Here is a 19871-nt window from a genome sequence, read left to right as displayed (position 1 = left end):
TAGATGTCGTTGCAATCCATGAAGGTGGAAGAAAAATTGAAATTAATGATGATCGTGTAGAACAAAGAACGAAGAATGAAAAGTAGAGAATAATATAGAGGGTATATTGGTCCTTGTCTTTATCAAGTGAGGGTTAAAATGTAAATTAATATTCAGATTAATACGTCATTAACGGTTTTAAAAAGTGGGGGTTTGAGTGATTTAAGTTTTAATTTAAGAAAATATCACTTGATTAGCTACTTTTAGGTTTTTTTTACAAAAATAACCACTCAATGTATCACTCAACAAAACTAGCTAAAATTGAGTTTACATTTACAAAACTAACAAAATAGTGATTTTATTTTTTTATCCATTTGGACAATTTTAACCCCTAAAACTAGGGGTGTCAATTCATAGCCCGAACCGTTAAAATCAAACTGCACCGACCCCTTTATGTTCGAACCGAACTTTAATGGGTTGTGTTTGGGTTGAGGGTGGCAAAGCTCACACTAACCTGAACCCAAACCACAACCCGTTATAACCCGTTACATTAAATATTGTTTGAATCATCATATTACCACTAGATAGTTGCTATAGACTGAGAAAAATTGAGCATGAATTCAAAGATCAAATAGTCATTCTACTTATTGTAAGAGATAGTTAGAATGATTAAGTATGAATGTCCAATTGAATGTACAAATCTTATTTAAATTAAGTAAATATTTATCAAATATGAGAATGTTGATTAAGTATGATTATATTTATCAAGAGGTATTTCTTTTGCATATCAACTAAATACCAACTCAAAAAAGAGAAGGATTTCATAGAAGGGGAAAAAAATCAACATTCTCACAAAACAGACAACCAATCATATAGTATAAGTTAGAATTTAAAAAGATTTTTGGTTTGAAGATTTGTTTCAAGACTATTTAATGGAGCCTAAAGAATGAACTTGCAGTTTCTATGTTACTATTTATTATTTGAGTTCTTGATTTCTATAAAGTAGGTGGGATTTTTACAACATAAAATGACTTTCATTTTTTAATAAAATTGATCAATAGCAATTTTGTTTTCCATAGAATTGTAGTTCTTGTTGCAGGATGCTTGACTATTTTTTTCTATTCTTTTTCTTGCATACTATATATTATTAGCCTAAACCGATAGTCAACTTGAGTATAGACCGATAGCACAAACCGTTAGTCAGCTCGAACCCAAACTGCACCAAATCGAAACCGGCCCGAAACCGTTGTTTTGCTAACGGTTCGTGTTTGGGCTAAGTGTTTTTTAGCCCGAAATCGTTAAGGCCAGCCCCAAACCACCCCGCTGACACCCCTACCTAAAACTAACCAAACTAAAGAAAGAAAATTACTATATTGTCACTAATCGTTAGGGCCTGTTTGGTTACATGAGTAGATTTCAAATATCTAGAGATTTCAAATCTATGGAGTTATAATTTATAAAATTAGATTTTTGGTTGTGGAATGAAATCTGGGATTTCACCCCTTACCCATAAATCTACAAATTCACGTTTTTAGTGTAAAAAGGTGAATCTCTAGATTTTATGAATCTATAGATTTTTACAACCAAATGGGTATAATTCTCAGATTCATGAATTTAGACATTTCTACCTCTAAAATTACTTATATCAGTATGGGGATTAAAATGTCCAAAGGGTATGAAAATTAGTGACAATATATATATATATATATTTACAAATATCTAAGAAATATAAACTTAATTTGAATTAGACTTGTTAAGTAAAACTTTCAGTGATTATTTTTGTAAAAAGAAACTTGAAAGTAGCTAATCACGTAATTTTTCTTGAAATTTTCAAAAAATCGACGACTCCCATAATTTAAGTGAGGTTCGAAAGATTCCATTCCAAGTGTATAAATCTACGGTGCACGATATGAGGATATAGAATCTGCTCTACCCCAATATCTCCAATTCATGCTCGCCGGGCGATCCAAATTTCACAGAAAGTGGCGGCGGAGAGCGGAGATGAGGCTTTAAGCGCAGAAGATGTCGGAATTCCGGAAAACCCTAGCGTCGCAGCAGGATAATGTCTTCGTTCAACTGGATTCTAACACCGATGTCTCCAAAGTCGAAACTTCGAATAGGACTACGACGACGACGACGAAATCTTTGAAGGTCGTAATCGCCGACCTCAACGTCGACCCTCCCGAAAGTGATGGGGAGGATTGTGCCGTTGTTGCTCCCCCTGATTCCACCCGGTATTGTTCCTCCAAACCTTATTTTTTCTTTTTGCTTTTTACCTTTAAATTTTTTTAATGGAAATTGCAGTTTCTCTTTTATGTGTAATGTTTTAATTGTACCTAGTAGCAATTCAAGGTTACTAGAATGGGTTCAGTTAAGTTCGAATTCGTAGTTGACTAGTATGAGCTCCTTTTCACACTATAAATGCTCGTCACTCTCCCCTTCCCAGAGGATATTTTCATTTCCTCCGATGTGTCTCTCAGTAATTCATATTAAAAAACATTGACCAGGAGCGCTAACGAAGAAAATTGTGGAGAGACAATTACTGCAACCTGTAAAGACACTGATGCTACAGAAGGAGACTGTCGACGGGTAAACAAATTTTCAAAATGTCGGTCAAGAATTAACAAGGGAGATTACCCTCTTGATTGTGGACCTGATGCAGATGCTGACCACCAATGCCAAGGGGTTCCCTCATCCCGTGAAGAGAAAGTTAGCAGCCTCAAAACTGTGGGTTTCCTTCTCACCAAAGTTCTACTCTTTCGCTCTTTCTATATTTCCTTTTAGCTCTTTTTGAATATAATGCAAAAACACAAACATTACTAGGAAATTATGGGGTTACATAATACTTTCTAGTTATCCATTTCCACCCACTGAATCTCCTTTCGAGAATTGGTGAGCATGAACTCTGTAATCAACCATGCAATATAATCTGAAAGGGATGACAAACGGATGTTGTATTGAGAAAATATTCAAGGTTTCTTATTTTTCCTCTAAACTTGAAGAGGAAAAAGACCAGAGCCAGGGCACGCCAGGCATCATGTGTACAACAGCATTATAATCACAAAACCCAACTCTTACCCAAACCTGTTATTAGGTATCATGTCAAACCTGCCTCAACGTTGGTAAAATCATCAATTTATCAAATAACCTATACTACTGCTACCCGTAGTCTGGAGGCTTATTGTTTTTCTATGGGTTAATATACACATTACTTAACTTCTCAGAAGAGTATTCACTGGGTCAAATTCTGTGTCTTTTGTGTGTTACTATGAAAAGACAAAATATATCTAAAGTGTTTATAATAGGTCTGTGGTATATAAATGTAAACACCGAATTAATCCACGATGACAAGAGAAACATATGTTTGGGAATGGCAGTGAAAATTATTCTGACTTGCTTTTTCATGGAAAATAGTTCATTGCCTAGATGTTGTATAGAACTGGGACTTCTGATTTGTTTCCCTTTTTGGACTGGGAATGTTCTAGATAGATTCCAATATTTTGCAATTGGGACAACTTAAAGGAATTGTGGCCAATTCTTCAATGAGGCTTGGAATGATGTTTTACTTGATATGGTGCTTCTTAACATTAATTTTTCATTATTTCTTTACAACTTCGTTCAATGAGGCTTGGAACAATGTCTTACTTGATAGGTTGCTTCTTAACATTAATTTTTTATTATTTCTTTACAACTTGGTCCATCCTTGCAGGGTTTGGTACATGTTGCCAGGAAAATGCCTAAGAATGCACATTCTCAGTTTATACTTGGCCTTATGTATCAAAGATTGGGTCAACCGCAGAAGGTATATAATCAAATTTCTTATGGAGTATTTATTTCATTTAATGTCTCTGCTGCAGATTTTTTGACTCAACGGCTCCTGGACACCTATTTTAGGCTGTTTTGGCATATGAAAAGGCAGAGGAGCTTTTACTGCGGTCTGAAGAGGAGATTGACAGGCCTGAGTTTCTTTCTTTGGTGCAGATTCACCATGCACAGGTGACTAGCTTTTTATAAGTTGCCTCTCTATTTTAATTTATTTATTTATTTTTGAACATGAGCAATAATAGGATGCATTATTTTGATGGCTTCCAATCCTTAGTATCTTATCCATCACCTGTGTAGTGCCTTATGCTAGGAAGTACTGGAGATAATGGCTGGGATAAAGAGCTTGCTCCTGAAGAACTTGAAGAAATTCTTTTGAAGCTGAAAGAGTCGGTGGAATCAGATGTTAGGCAAGCTGCCGTCTGGAATACACTTGGCTTGATACTTCTTAAAACTGGCCGCCTACAGGTAAAAGTCCCTTGAATTTTCTTGCCTCTACCTTTCCCTTTCTAAGTTTTCTCCTTTATTGCCTAATTTGCAAAATATAAGTGATTCAATTTCTTTAATGTTCCACTTACACTGATGTGGACATCTGGATTTCCTGCAGAGTGCCATTTCAGTTCTATCATCCTTGTTGTCAGTCGCTCCAGACCACTTGGATTCACTTGCAAATCTTGGGATCGTGTACCTTCAAAGGTGGTGACTAATTTTTTTTGCATCTTCCTGTTCTCTTCTCTCTTTTGAGCCTTTCTGTTTTTGGATAGGCTCTGTTCTGAGTGTTGAATTTCGAGAATGAAGAAAAAATCTGGGTTTTGGGGTTCTAGTTGAGATGAGATACATGATAGTTTTAGTAATGCTGGCCGGTTCATAGGTTATATCTATGATAGCAAGCCTGGGTTACAATTTCCAACTGGTGAAATAGGGGTTTTCATTTGGAAATCTATGACAAGAGGCATTCCAAGTTCTCAGTTCACCACCTTGGTGACAACAAGTGTCTCAACACCTGGCACCTGTATAGTTCCTTCAGAATGAAGTCTGAGAAACTTCTCTGCTTGTTGTAATTTGCTGGCTGCTTATTTTAATTTGTTCAAAAGATGCTAATAAATTCTGGGTTGAATATCGTTCTGGTTCTGTTATCTTGATTGAAATGCTGTTGATTGAGAAATTGCGAGCCCTCGGTATTATTTCCATTTTGGGGATTCCAAGATGAGATGGCATCCAGGTTTCAGAATTTTAGAATAATTGTCGCTACTCACCCAAACCTGGCTTAATTTGACCAAAAAATGGTGCACCGACTTGGTGAGATCTTGATCCGACTCAGTTTTTGATTGACCAAACTGACCTCAAGGAACAGAGTTCTTAAACCATATTAATTTCTCTGTGAGCTATAACTAATTGATTTTTTTTCTTCTTTGTCAGTGGTAATTTGGAGCTCTCCTCAAAATGCTTCCAAGATTTGATCTTAAAAGATCAGAACCATCCTGCTGCTTTAATCAATTATGCAGCTCTTCTTTTGAGTAAATATGGTTCAGTTATTGCAGGTATGAGATTGATGGATCTGATTCTGTTTTCTGTAGGTCAGTTATTATTTTTAAACACAACCAGTTTCCTTTTTGTATGAAATGATGGGGGAAACATCATTTTATTTGGTGACATTTGTCTTGGTTGCTGTATCTACCATATCCATAAGTTGTGCTTATCCAAATGTGTGCTGGTAAATCTTTAGGTGCTGGTGCAAATGGTGGAGAACAATCTTCTATGCCAGAAGTTGTGGCTGTGAACGTTGCAAAAGAGTGTATGTTGGCTGCAGTGAAAGCTGATCCTAGAGCTGCACATGCATGGGTGAATCTTGCTAATGCTTTTTACATGTGTGGAGATTATCGAAGTGCTGCCAAATGCTTGGAAAAGGTGTTCATTCTGAATACATCAATTCTTGATTATATTATTTTAATAGTAAATATTTAAGGTGTTTACACATCGAGTGTCCAGCAGTGTTGCTATGTTATGTTGACAGTCATATAACTTGTTCTCATCTCATAGTTTACCAATCGTACCTGGTGCTGTTGGTCTTAATTAGAATGGATATAGGATAAAATTTACAGGTACTGACACCTAGTATCGTATGTTAGATTCCGTCCCCCCCCCCCCCTGCGGTCTTCTTTGGGGAGCCCTTTTTCCTCCCTTGGATAATAAATATGGATGATCAAGTTCTTGAAACTCCTTTTTTAAGGCCTCCTCCTTCATGTCATATAAATTTGTGCACCTGCTTCATGATTGTTTTCTGTAGGCAGCAAAACTGGATCCCAACTGTATGTCTACTAGATATGCTGTTGCATTTCACAGGATCAAGGATGTGGAAAGGTCTCAAGATCCCAAGGATCAACTTACATGGGCTGCACATGAAATGGCTTCATTAATTAGAGATGGAGACCCCTCAGTTGTGGATCCTCGAATAGCATGGGCAGGGCTAGCCTTGGTTCACAAGGCTCATCATGAGATTACGGCAGCATTTGAAACTGGACATAAGGATTTGACTGATGTGGAAGAGCGAGCTCTTTACACTTTAAAGCAGGTGCACATCTGTACTTGGTGCACTTTTTTGGTTAAGGGAAGCGATGTACTGTAAAAAATAATAAGTGGGTTACTTCTTTAAATATATGTAAACATTTACGCTGATTTACAACAGGCAATAGAGGAGGACCCAGATGATGCTGTGCAGTGGCACCAACTTGGCCTTCATAATCTTTGTACTCTGCAGTTCTTGACATCACAGAAGTATCTCAAAGCTGCTGTTGCTCGCTGCAAGGAGTGTACCTATGCTTGGTCAAATCTTGGTACTGCCAACAAATTTTCTGTCGTCTATTCTATCTTATCCAATTGTTCTGCACTGAACTTCAGTGGGTTTGTAATATCAGGGGTATCATTGCAACTATCGGAAGATCCATCACAGGCTGAAGAAGTATATAAGCACGCCCTGTCGTTGGCTGCACCTCACCAGGCACATGCTACATTTTCCAACCTTGGGAATCTGTATAGGCAGCAAAAACGATATGAACATGCAAAAGCAATGCTTGTGAAGTCGCTTGAACTCCGTCCTGGGTATGCCCCTGCATACAACAATCTAGGTCTTGTGTTTGCTGCGGAGGGCTGGTGGGAGGATGCCAAGATCTGTTTTAAGAAGGCTCTTCAGTCAGATCCACTATTAGATGCTGCCAAGTCAAACATTATGAAGGCAGAGGCGATGTCTAGAGTATGTACATCTCTCCGGAACTAGTGTAGCTGTGGCTGAAGTTAAGAGACTACTGTAGATGGTAGGATTAGGCGCCAAATTTATGCATTTGTGCACTAGATAGATCAACAGCATTTGTATAAATACAGACCAAGGATCTTCTTCGTTATTTAACCACTAGGAGTCAAGAACCATGTTAGCCTCTCAAAATGTAAACTTCAGTATTTGTTGATGAAGTGTAAAGGTTGGCCACATCAATGTTGTGTTATTTCTCTCGATGCGCTCGTGGAAACAATCACCTTCTTTAAAGATCAAGGTAATTGCAGGAGACTCGCAAGCCCAGTATGCATCGGTTTAGCTCCTTCACCCCAGTGAGGAGATGGAGAAATGGGCTGTCTGAATCTCGAAATCAAGTTGGTGTTCTTCCATGCGCGGTTCCCATTCAGGTCTCTCCTTTCTCCTCTTTGTTCAGAAAATCTACTGCGTACATCTCGTATATTTCTGAGTTAATTCAAAGCTTGCCCGATCGGTGTAGGGGAAAACGCCTCTATAAGGCTGGAACACAGGTACACAAACTCAAGAGTCTGTCGGTGGGGTGTTTCTGAGCACAACAAGATCAGTCACATGGAATTACATGTAATCAAGCGGGTGTGTTGAGGGCGCTCGAGTTGGGTCTCTGTCTACTGGAGATTCATTGTGATTCAATGATGGCTATCCAAACTATTCTTGACCAGTGTGCTATCCGCTGGAGAGCAACAGACCTGGTTGGTAAGATTACGGAGCTTAGAAATGTGTTTTTGTCTTGTTACTATAGATGTTCAATTAGCAGTTGATGGCCTTCCTTAATTGGTGATGCGAACCGTGGTACATATTACAAAATGTAACACTCTAGTAATCTTTAGTTCAGTAATAATTTAACAAAAAAAAATGTGGGTAATTTTCATATGGACTCGCTGAGGTTTGACCCAAGTCATTTTTAATTCAAAACTAATGAAAACTTGCATCTGCCTCCTATATTATCTAAAAAGACTAACTAAGAACACAACATACTTATATCTAGAAGGCATAGATATCTAACAAGACTAGCATACTCTTTATTGTGCAACGGTTAAGATTGTATCATATATATGAATCCGACAGTTTACATTAAAATTGTAACTCATAGTTGCAATCATAATTTTTTATTTTATATTCAAAGCTGTTAAAAATTTTAAATTTACAAAATTATGCCTTTGGTTGAAAATGATAAAAGCCTCATTACTCTGTGCAAAGCAAGAAAACTTTAGAATACCAAAAACTAGATCTTGCAACAAACTACCCTGGTATGTTCACACTCAAAGAAAATGTGATTACTGATATTTATTCCTTTTCTGCACCTCCTACATTCTACGTCCACCCCCACCTTTCCTTGATACAGTCCCTCACCAGTTGTCAAACCTTCATTTAGGGCCTTCCATATGAAGTTCTTGACCTTTGGTAAACACTTCACACTCCAAACATTCCTCCAAGTTTTTGGCTTCACTAATTCCCATTTGTGTCTTCTGGCTGACAAGCCTTCCAAGCTTGCTACAAAATCCTTGCGGTTACAAAAGAGGAGATAGGCACTTTTCACGGAGAATTTCCCATCCTTGGTTGCACCCCATACCACTTTGTCCTCCCTTTGTTTTCTTCTCAATTGGATTTTAAGGCTAACCTTCTTCTTCTTGTGTAAATAATTGCGAGTAAATCCCCTTTTCCATGAGTGATTAATTAGGTCAATTAGTTCATGTACGATACTCACTTAAGCATTTATTGGTTGCACAGATGTGATATGAAAAGTGGAAAGACTCGGGACCCAATTACATCTCCAAATTGGAGTATTTTCTATTGTATTCAAAAGGCTCATTTGAAATACCTTAAGGTCCTTTCATTATACTCCGTCAAGTGCATGATGCATTTGAACCTTTACAGTCCTCTCTCTTAAAAAAGAAGTATTGGAAAAGTACACAACCTTTATAAATCGAGCCCACGGTGCTCCCAGTGTATTTGGCTCCTCCCACCCACAATCTCGAAGCCACCTTTGCTAGGAGCGCCTAGTTATGCCAAAAAAATAAAAAATAATAATAATAAATAAATAAATAAATAATTATATATATATATATATATATATATATATATATATATATATATATATATATATATATATATATATATATATATATATATGTCCCCCAAAGAGAGTCGCCTGTTAAAATAAATAGGTTCTAAAGGAGAGAGAAACAGAAGAGTCAGTAACGAAATCCGGATAACAACACAATCCACGATATCCACAAATCAGATCATACCACGTGTCATCAGTGAGCCACGTCAACGAAGGTCATCTCTTTCCTTTTTCCTGACTTTTCCATGACTCGATAGATAAATGCGAGCTTTCCCCACCGGTGGTCCCCCTCCCATTGTCCTAAAAGAACACTTTTTCTTCGCTTTTTCTAATTAATATTTCTCAGTCGTTGCAGAGAAACAGCGAAATTCGGAGAAAGAAGAAGAACACACGCACAGCTCGACGGACGGGAGTCGGGATTGAAGCAGCTGAAGCTTTGCGATGAAGGAAATGAGTAGAGATGAAGAGCTACAGCATCAGCAGTTAAACTTGTTTCCACTACATCCAGAGAATCTGTTCGAAGAACGAGACGCTCAAGACGACAACGTCACTTACTTATTCGATGCCGACGGTGGAGACAGCTTGAACGGTCTTCTTGGAGTTGCAGGTGGAGTACTGTCTCCATCGGCGGAAGACCTCGAGGAGGAGGTGGAGGACAAGGAGGATTCGTTAACGCACACCACCACCTATGGAGGAGGAGGAGGAAGAGGAGGAAGAGAAAGCGATGAAGTTGGGAGCTCGTTGGCTAGAACGGCGTTGAGACAGCGAGAGAGGGAAGCAAGTGAGGAAAAGTGGGTTGTTTACTCAGACGTGGTTGATAATAAAGATAAAAATCTAATTAATGGCGACAACAGCAACGAAGCCATGAGCATCATTAGCAGTGGCAGTTGCTGCAATAGTTTCTCACTCTCATCTCCGTGGCATCATCATCATCATCATCATCAAGAGGGGCATCACGGGCTTCAAGGCTTGAGTTTGAAGCTGGACTACGAAGAGATCTTGAATGCTTGGCCCGACAAATCCCCTCTTTACATCCAAGGCGAATCTCCACAAACAGTTCCTGATGGTCTTGATGATTCGTTTTCCAACGTAAGATCTTTTCACCTTATTTTATTATTTATCGTTTACCTTCCTCCTTTCCTTTTTAGGGCTAAAGTATCCTCAGCTAGCTTTCTCTGGTTTGCGTAATGCTTAGATCCTTATTCCTTTTTCTAGATCCAATTTACTGAATCGATCGAGAATCCTTCAGATCTCTAACTAATACTCGCTGCTTTCAACGTTGGATTACAAATCTTTTATGAGTTGAGATTTTGAATTGAATGAACAGCTAGAGCTTATAAAGCTCTACTCTGCACTGTACTTGTATGTACAGTGATCATGAACTGATGATCTCAAAAGGAGAACTTTTCTAACAATTAAATTTTGTGATGACTGAAGAGTTGAGCTGATTGGATAACTAGAAATCCCTGATTACGAGTCTAGATCTTTCGAATCCGGAATCGGATAAGAATCATACTCTGCTGTAATAGAACAAGTGTGTGTTTTTCATCGTCAGTAATTAAAAATCAATACAGTAGAGCAAGGAAAAGTGTCTTTGAATTAAAACCAGATGGTGACTTGGTGATTTGTTTTTTTTTCGGTAGAAGTGACTTGGTGATTTGGAACTTAATTAAAGGCACTGCGACATTTCACCAATCACCAACCCCGGCTATCTCTTGTCCACGTGTCATATGAAAACTCGTAGAAAGATAAGACTTGTAGATTTCACTTTCCACCTCATAGATGGATCGGGGGGAAAATATCTGCACCTTCCCAAGTCACGTTTTTATGCTTTACGCTTACACTGGCGACAATTTTGCCAGCATAACTTCGGTAAATGCGCACCTGTTGCTAATGGTTGAGATTTCGATCAAAATTTCTATCAGAACCTTCTGTTTTGCAAAACGTATGAAAACAAATTTTTGAAAATGAATACTTAATATTGAAATCTCGATGCATTTGCTGTAGGTGTTGCACATTAATTCAAATAATTTTACATTTTTGTGGAGTCTCACTTCATGTTTTTTTTTTCGGAGGGAGATGTAAAAGCGTTTTTTATATGGATAATACTGAAATGAGGATATTACATTTACCTCTTCGTGGGTTTGGTATATAATTAGAGTTTTGTTTGATTTATAACGGGAACGGTTTTGAAGTAAATTACTAACACATGATAAAATTGTTTTTTTTTTTTTTTTACTTAGGGTTTTCTGGGTTCGCGTTTTGTCACAACTTTTGGGTTTTGCTTATTCTTCTTTTTTGAGTTCTGCATAGAAGTTGATCACTCGTTGAAAAGGTTTTAGGTGCATATATGCTGTGGTTGGGCAGGGATTGGTGGAAGGCGACGCAGGGTTATTTAGAGTCCCCGATGTTGGGAGCAGCATGGTAGGGGAGGACGAAGTAGTGGATGCGGAAGGAACAAAGAAAGGGCAGAGACAAGCAAGGGTGCTGAGATACAAGCAGAAGCGGCAGAGTAGACTTTTCTCCAAGCGTATCAGATACGAAGTTCGTAAGCTCAATGCTGAGAAGCGACCTCGGATGAAGGTAACTTAGTTTGTTTCACAGCCAGTTGATCTATTCCAAACAACTAATCCATCTACGACCTTCTTATATATTTGTTAATTTTGACTTGTGTATGTGATATTGTGATTCCATTCTCTTGACAGGGTCGATTTGTGAAGAGGAACTGATCGAATTTCTGTTGTCTAGCTATATAAAAATGTAGCTGAGAGCAAATTCGATCTGGGTCTGGCGGGATAGACTCAGCATGATCTTTCCAATTCATTATCTGTAAGAAACTTCTCAGGTCATCGTGAACCAATGGAGAACAGATTCCTCCTCCAGGTTGGTGGTTTCAGCTGCGGGATTTCCAGTGTCATAATAAGATAGTAGCTTCACATATCGAGCTGATTGCCTGTGAAATTGAAATGGTGTTACTTTCGTGTTACATTTGCTTGTTTGCTTTTGATGTTAGGGTCACATTGAGGATCATATTGATCATTTTTTTAGTGTTAGTTAGCATTACTTTGGGTCGTAGACCTTGTGAATGCACCGCCATTATTTAAAGAACTGCCGAGGTACTTGATGTAAAACTTGCAAGGCAATTCATGTGTAAAGACAAATAGAAGAAATTCAGGTGCAATTTGTTGTCACCACAATGCATTAATTAGATAATTACCCTCAAATGAATTATTGGCTTCGGGGTACGTAGTTTTTCCTTTTAACGTTGTCATTTGAGAAACGAGTAAATTACCCTTTTTTTTTTGGGTAGGTTAAGAGTATTTTTTGGCTAATTAGTTCTTGATCAAGTTTTGATTACGCCTATTTGTTTGGTGGTCAAGTCAACATGTAATGAGATTGAAGAACAGAACAAACGAAAGAAGCAAATTAAATTTTGATGATAAATTCAGCTAAAAGTCCAGACGAATAATGTACTTTCTAACATGTTATAAAGTGCTAGATTTGAAAGATCCTAAACACAGAAAAGTTCTTAAAAATAGAACAAAAGGTATCTTAAGTTGCTGGCTCACAATCTACACAATCTAGTCATAGAATATATATCCTTCAGAGATTAGTCTCTCAAAAGGCTGGCTCAATCTGAATTATACAGGTCAAACAATAAGATAAACTCTGTTGGACCAACAAAATGTAACAGAATTCTGAATTTATTGCTGCTAAATTTGAAGGGAAATTCTTTCTTTTTGGTCTAAGAGAGCATTTATATATTGGGGGAGTTGACTTGCTTAGAGAGTGCCAAGTAAGCATCTAATTTTTGGATTACCTACAAAATCTAGTCGTAAAATATATCCTTCGGAGATTAGCCTCTCTAAAGACCGGCTCAATCTGGATTATACAAGTCAAACAATAAGATAAATTTAATTGGACCAACAAAACGTAATGGAGTTGTAGATTTATTACCGCTAAATTTGAAGAGAAATTCTTTGGTTTTTGTACAAGAGAGCATTTATATATTGGAGGATGAACTATTCCATATAACATTTTAGGGAAATCCTATAGAAATCAGAATGGATAACAAATTATTGGGCCTTGGGCTTCCCTTCCCCAGTCCGGCCCGGCCCAGCACAGACCAGCCCGTACTTACGCGCGCTAGATTCATGGGATGGAACGGTTGGGACGACCTTCGTCGCGATTTCAAATCCTGACTGCAACTTTCATTATAAAAGACAAAAACAGGACACAACTTTCGTTGAGCGGTGTTGTATGTATCACATTTTTTGAAGGAGGGAGAGAATCAGAGTTTGTATCGGCAATCGAAAGGAAAACTGCCATAAGAAAGTGTAGCTGAAGCAAAGCATGTAAAAGGCCAAGAACGCCACCTTCAACCTCAACACAGAAGAAGAAGAAGAAGAAGAAGAAGAAGCCAGAACCAGAACCAGAACCAGAAAGAAAGAGAAGGAAAAAGCATGAAGAACGTCAACCGAACAAAACTAGTCATTCTCAAACCGTTCCTCATGGTCTTCCTCTCCGTCTGTTTCGTATTCTTGTTCATCGTCTCTTTCCGACCGCGCCACCAGAATCCCACCTTCCTATTTCCGTCTAAAGAAACACCATTAAAAACAACATCATCATCAACAACATCAACAACAACATCATCATCATCAACATCAACATCATCATCATCATCCCGAAATTCCGATGGTCTTCATGTCCGCCCTGGCTTCGGCTCCTACGACATGTACATACAACACCAGCTCGACAAAACCCTAAATCAAAAGCTTCGTGAGATCTGGACAACGAGAGACTGGGAGCGCAAGATCAACATATTCTCACAATTCTTCACCGAACTCAAAAGGATGAACCTTCTCTATAACGATTCCAAGGCACTCTGCATTGGAGCCCGAGTCGGCCAAGAGGTGGTGGCGCTGCGACGGATCGGTGTTTCCGACTCGATTGGAATAGATCTGGTGGCGTATCCTGCGGTGGTGATCACCGGAGATTTCCACAACCAACCATTTGCCAACGAAACCTTCGATTTCGAATTCTCGAACGTCTTCGACCACGCACTCTATCCATCCAGGTTCGTCGGAGAAATCGAACGGACATTAAAGCCCGGAGGGATCTGCGTTCTACATGTGGCTTTGGCTCGGCGGTCCGACAAGTATTCTGCCAACGATCTCTACAGTATTGAACCATTGATAGAACTGTTTCAGGAATCGGAGGTCGTTCATATCCGCACAGTCGACGGATTCGGTCTCGACACCGAAGTGGCTTTCCGCAAGAACAAGAACACAAAGGCCCCGTAAAACCGCTATTAAAAACCACGACGACAACAAGTTTAGCGCTACCAGTTTTGCATCGATTGATTTTATTTTCTCAAACTTAACTCATGCAACAAGAATCGCAACTCTTTTTCTTTTTTCTTCTTTCTTTCTTCTTCTTTCATCGTGTAGAAAAGATCTTTGAAAAGAAAAGGAAAAGGTCGAAATGGTTTGAGGAAGAATACGATAAGAAAATGCAGAGCGGTTACGGTGCTTTACTTTGTACATTCGAAAAGAAAGAACACGTTGAGGAAGAAAGCTTTTCTTATGTTACAGTCTTTAATTACAGAGACAAGCATGAATTAAGCAGGCACGTGATGAATTCTTTGTTTGTTTTATTGCATTTTTCTGCTTTAATTTCATGGTCTGCCTTCGCACTACTTAGTTTGAGATTGAACCCTAATTGCAGTCTTCAATCTCTGCAAAAAGAAAAGAAGAAAAAAGCCATGAAAAAGGGAATGGAGCTCAATGCAGGATAGAAAATGTAGCCAAATTTGTGGGGACGATGAACGCCTAAAGCATGTTGGAGAGTGAATTTGATCTTTTACCAAAAAATGATGAATTTGATTGATAAAAACCATCCAAAATCAACGGATTTTATTTGGGCTTTGGGGGACAACATTAGTATTCCTTATCTAGTTACAGCTAATTTAATCATAATTAATTGATGCAAGTTAATAAGAGAATGCAATGGAATGAGTAAAACAGCTTATCCAAAAAGTGGTCCCACCCTTTACGACCCACAAATTAGGTCAAAAGTGGCTTAAAGAATTCTAGATCAATTAGAACAACTTAGAACGAAGGTCGTTTGAATCCATTCTTGAAATTATGAAGAAACGGCGAGATGCTTCCTAAGATTGTGGTGCCATAAATAGGGAGAGGTCCTTTCCAAATGATAGTGTTCTTTTCTGGTAGAAAATTGATAGTGTTTTCTATCATAAAATAAAAAAGGTACTTTACCAAAAAATAAATGAAGATAATAAAATTATATTTTTTAGAAACAAGATTAAAAAAAAAAAAATTTGAATTCCAACGTTTTTGGAATTTTCTTAAAAAAGATAATTTATTTTTGGGTAACAAATAAATAGGATTTAGCAATCCTGAAAAAGAAAACAACCCAAGCATGCAAATCTTATCCTCCAGTAGGATCTCCTCCAATTCTTGGGGTGGATCCAGAAAGAATTGCAAATATTCCTCTAAAGAAGTCAGTCTCTTTGTGATCCAGTCAGCAGCACAGTTGGACTCCCGGTACGCATGTTGGAATCTAATTCCTTCATAGCTTCCCACTTCTTCCTTTATTGCATACACCACTCTTGTTATTTTCCCTTGTATTCTTGCATTAGGTTTTAACAGAACAATAGCTTTGAAAGAGTTTGATTCCACATATAAAGGCATGAAATTCTTTTCGCGTGCAACGTTAATTCCTTCATAGATCGCTTGCAATTCAGCTTCTAAAATATTCTTTTCTCTTCACGAATCCTCTAAGGAAGCTGCCTTCTGTGTTGCAAATTACACCTCCTATCTGACTGTATTCTCCTTTGCATAGTGATATATCCACATTTATTTTGCATAGTGATGATTTTGTTTTTAAATAGAACACGCATTGCATTCAATTGTATGAATTGATATAATTTTCTTCTCCATGTAGGTAGTGAAATAAGATGTCTCTCTTTTTTGATATTCTTGTACATGATTATATTTCCAAAAAATTGTTATAGTTAGAATAAATATTTTCTTCTTGAACCAACTAAAGCGAGTCTGTGGAAGATCACTAAGACCATCAGTGATATCAGCTCATTAATACTAAAGTTTAACTCAATCGTTTTCAATATTCCTAAGGAAGGAAACTCTGTGGTAGATCGGATTGCATCATTGTTTCTTCTTATTCCCCTCCCTTCTTTTCTTGGCCTTTGTAATTTGAGAATTTAGAAATTTTGTGTACTCATGGTTTTTCATTTATATAAGATTCAGTTTTCTACCAAAAAAATAGAATTCCGTTCATTAGAAAGGAGTTTGGGCCTAAAACCCAATTCATGATTCTACTTATTCTTTTAAAGCAAGTTTGGCCCATTTTAAAGCCCATGTCTTAAAGCAAGATTCTCTCTATATTAACATGTCTCAAAGTCAACAACCCATTCAAAATGAGATGATAAATTTTGATGCAAATTGAAGCCCAGCCCATCAAGATCAATTGCATTCAAAGTTGAACGAACTGCTGCAACAACAATCTAGAGAAACTCCAGATGGAGCAAAAAGGGATACATCATACATGTATTCACCTACCGCAGCACAAATACAATTCAAAAGCCCAAAAAAAAAAACAAAACAAAGGGACAGGTGCCCAGGGCTCCACTCATAAAATACCCTCTTCCATAGAAACACTCAGATTGTTGTGATAAGTGAGACTTACTTACCATTTCCAAACTATCTGAGTAAACAGAAAGGAAAAACTAAAATATCAAAGCTAAAAAGCTAAGGCTGACCTGACAGCTCCATTAACATACATTTGATCATGGATTATGGTCTTTTAAGTAGTTAGTTTATGAGGAAGTTGCATAGTTAGTAGTCTATGCTTAATTTATACAGTGATGGTATGCAGGTGAGGGTTGTGATCAAGGGCTTGGTTGGACAAAGAGTGTAGAAGTAGTTTCCTCTCTTTAATTGCTGGATCCTCTAACACCAGTACCTTGTCCTTGTCTTTAACCCCAACCATGTGTAGGAACTCCTCATCTTCTCTTTCTTTCCCTCTGTATAGAACTCTCTGTTCACTTGCCTCCAAACCAGTCACCACTGACAGTATCCCCTTCAATTCACCTGTAAGTAATAGTTAGCATAAGTTATACTTGGAAGGATTTAAAGAAGTCAGGGACAAAAGCAGAAAAAACCCAGAAGGAATAGAGGGTTCTATAGAGAAGGAAGAGTGAAGTACTAGAAGAAAATTTATTGAAACAGAGTAATATTACCAAAAGTAGAAGTGGGTCTAATGGAGATGTCATGCCATTTTGTTACAGTGGAGACTTTGATTGTGATCATCCCTTCATCAACACTGTTTCCATTATCTCTCTTTTGGACAAGAAGCCCACCAGGGCGGAGCTCCCACTTGATCTCCACACTACTACTACCACCAGCTCCAGCACCAGCACCACCACTGCTGCTGTTTCCATTGAGCTTGGAGTTGCTCCTGCAAAACCTCTTTGATCTCAACTTAATCATCTTCTCTGTCTTTGTTTGAGCACTTCCAGGTGATTGGGGGAACTGGATACTGGGTAGGAATGAAGCTGGAGGAGGCTTGATTATATAGAAATTAATAGCCTGGTGCGGGTTACACGACAAAAAGAAACACAAGAAGAGTATAATATTAATGAGAAAATAATACAAGAGCCGACCTTTCTAGTGTTTTGTTAAAACTTAAACAAAGCTAGTAATCCACAGCATCTCCCGTGGAGAAGGGTTTACCGTTCAACCACCCACCTAAGATCATTAAAGAAATGACTCAGGAACAAAAGAAGGTAATCTTGTATATTTTTAATCTAAAGCCCTATTAAGAAAGAAGAGAACCAATGTACAGGTGCCATGTAAATTTGAATAGAGTTTTTCCTTCTCATGCCAATGCACATGGGGCGGGGCAAGCTCATGCACGCTTTGCTTGATTTCTGGGCCAAACGAGATCATAGCCAATGGGGGACAAGGGACCTTCCATACATAAATAAACTTTAAGGGCTTATAATAATAGAGTTTGATGGGATTGGATTTCTATTTAATAAGGTTTCAGAGTGGGTTTGCCCTTCAGATTCCATATCTCGAATTGATATTGGAATATATGTGTGATAGATGATTTGTCTAGACTCTCAGTTTCTGTGATTTGTTCTGGGTTTCAGCCTTTCAGGTTGATTAAAGCCTCGTTTCTTTTTTCCCTCTTAGTTTTGTTGGTTTGCAGCTCCTGGGTATCATTCCATGTGGGCTGAGTAGAATAGAAGAATCCCTCTCTCACACGCTTGTTTTCATTGAAAAGCTTCCAACATGCTGCAGCTGCAGTGGAACTAAACAAAGAAAAATGGTTTCTTTCTACCAAACAGCAGCTGGGGAAAGGTAAACAATGGACCACCTTAGCTCCGTTCACCAAAAGGACCACCTTTAACTTCAAATTTATATCAATGGAGTTTGGAGCGAGACCCGACCATTCCCTGAGTTCTGGTTTGGGCCTCTGAAGTGGGGGTTCTCTGCTTATCTTGTTTCTTTGCTTTACCAGCAATCCTGGAGACAGGGAAAGTAGAACACTCTAAAGTGAGTTTACTTCAATCATGACCATGAGAGTGCTTCTGACTTGTAAATGTAAGTTTGGATGTGTGCCAAGTGCAGGGATTTCCAGTTCCAGAGGAGGATACCTGTGTGCACTGTGTAGATCGAGAAAAGATTATATGAAAGAACAGATAAACTGCACGCCCAAAATGAGAGGGAAATCAATCCAGATCCACGAGATTGATCTCCTTCACATGGTTCACCAGATTTGGTCTGGGGAAACATATCATCTGAAATCTAAACGATAAGCCTTTGGCAGCAATGTATCACTAGTGAGTCAAGGATTCGAATTGTCTCCTATTTTGTCTTTCTTTTGGGGATGACTAGCTAACAATAAACTTCCTCTTTAACTGGACTTATATTTACAAAACAAACGTGTCGACTAGGAATTTTTGTAAAGCATGCATGTGAGATTCTACAATCAATAATTAATCCCACATGCTTCTATCATTTATGAGGTTTTGTGATTGATTTGTGAATCCTAGGACTTAGGATAGTGATCAGTGCATCATCCTTTAGAAACTTGCAACTTCAGATCTATGCATGTACATGGTATTTGTAAATCGGTTTTGAAATATCATTGCATGGGTTTTTGCTTTCTTCTGGGGTTCTATTGAAGATTGAGTCTCTTTTAACACTTTATCTGGGGTATTAGTGCAAAACCCATGTACCATCAAAAGAATATTTGGCTGCAATCTGTTCTTATTCTGTTTCCAATGATAGCCAATTTGGAATAATGCTCTTTCATTTTCATGTTTTCCTTTCAAGATTTAAAATATGATTGGAACAGCAGAGCAACCCAGCTGAGTTTGTTCTCAAACCACCAACAACCCATTATGCCTTATCGTCCTAACATAATTATGGTAATTTCATCCTTTTCCTGCCCTTGTATGGAAAAGCAACTAGCAAACATTCCATTGAAGGGAAAAAATAATAATAAAGAAGGTCAGAGTCTGAGAATCTGAGGCCTCTGTTGCTTCTTACCCCTGAATGGATTCTCCATATTGGCTTTCTCATTCACATCAAAGATGGGAAATTGGGAAGCTCTGACCCCTGGGTCATTAAATATTTAAATGGGGGGAGG

At 38.2% G+C, this 19871-nt stretch overlaps 4 protein-coding genes across 4 annotated transcripts; 3 read left to right on the top strand and 1 right to left on the bottom strand.

The window, feature by feature from the left end:
• The first annotated feature begins 1908 nt into the window (after positions 1–1908).
• On the top strand, positions 1909–7982 carry LOC149020107 (tetratricopeptide repeat (TPR)-containing protein). Its single transcript, XM_089148153.1, has 11 exons — positions 1909–2213; positions 2487–2706; positions 3689–3781; positions 3874–3975; positions 4102–4269; positions 4409–4497; positions 5221–5342; positions 5528–5709; positions 6089–6373; positions 6488–6635; positions 6717–7982. Exons 1-11 carry the CDS (start codon positions 2002–2004, stop codon positions 7073–7075), a joined length of 1980 nt encoding a protein of 659 aa, XP_089004279.1. The 5' UTR covers positions 1909–2001; the 3' UTR covers positions 7076–7982.
• A 1509-nt stretch (positions 7983–9491) lies between these two features.
• LOC149020106 (uncharacterized) lies at positions 9492–12406 on the top strand. Its single transcript, XM_089148152.1, has 3 exons — positions 9492–10259; positions 11538–11753; positions 11876–12406. The coding sequence occupies exons 1-3, from the start codon at positions 9612–9614 to the stop codon at positions 11897–11899; spliced, it is 888 nt and encodes a 295-aa protein (XP_089004278.1). The 5' UTR covers positions 9492–9611; the 3' UTR covers positions 11900–12406.
• An 890-nt stretch (positions 12407–13296) lies between these two features.
• On the top strand, positions 13297–14794 carry LOC149020105 (uncharacterized). Its single transcript, XM_089148151.1, has one exon. It carries the CDS (start codon positions 13634–13636, stop codon positions 14471–14473), a length of 840 nt encoding a protein of 279 aa, XP_089004277.1. The 5' UTR covers positions 13297–13633; the 3' UTR covers positions 14474–14794.
• A 1337-nt stretch (positions 14795–16131) lies between these two features.
• Positions 16132–17779, bottom strand: LOC149020104 (BAG family molecular chaperone regulator 2-like). The gene is made up of 2 exons (XM_089148150.1): positions 17452–17779; positions 16132–17302 (listed from the first exon to the last, which is right to left on the bottom strand). Exons 1-2 carry the CDS (start codon positions 17699–17701, stop codon positions 17067–17069), a joined length of 486 nt encoding a protein of 161 aa, XP_089004276.1. The 5' UTR covers positions 17702–17779; the 3' UTR covers positions 16132–17066.
• Between the last annotated feature and the right edge of the window lie 2092 nt (positions 17780–19871).

The sequence above is a fragment of the Hakea prostrata genome, chromosome 3 (assembly GCF_041222555.1).
Source record: "Hakea prostrata isolate BN-2017 chromosome 3, UWA_Hpros_2, whole genome shotgun sequence".
Taxonomy (NCBI): Eukaryota; Viridiplantae; Streptophyta; class Magnoliopsida; order Proteales; family Proteaceae; genus Hakea; species Hakea prostrata.
Note: the sequence above shows the minus strand (reverse complement) of the source record. Positions and strands in the feature narration are given on the sequence as shown.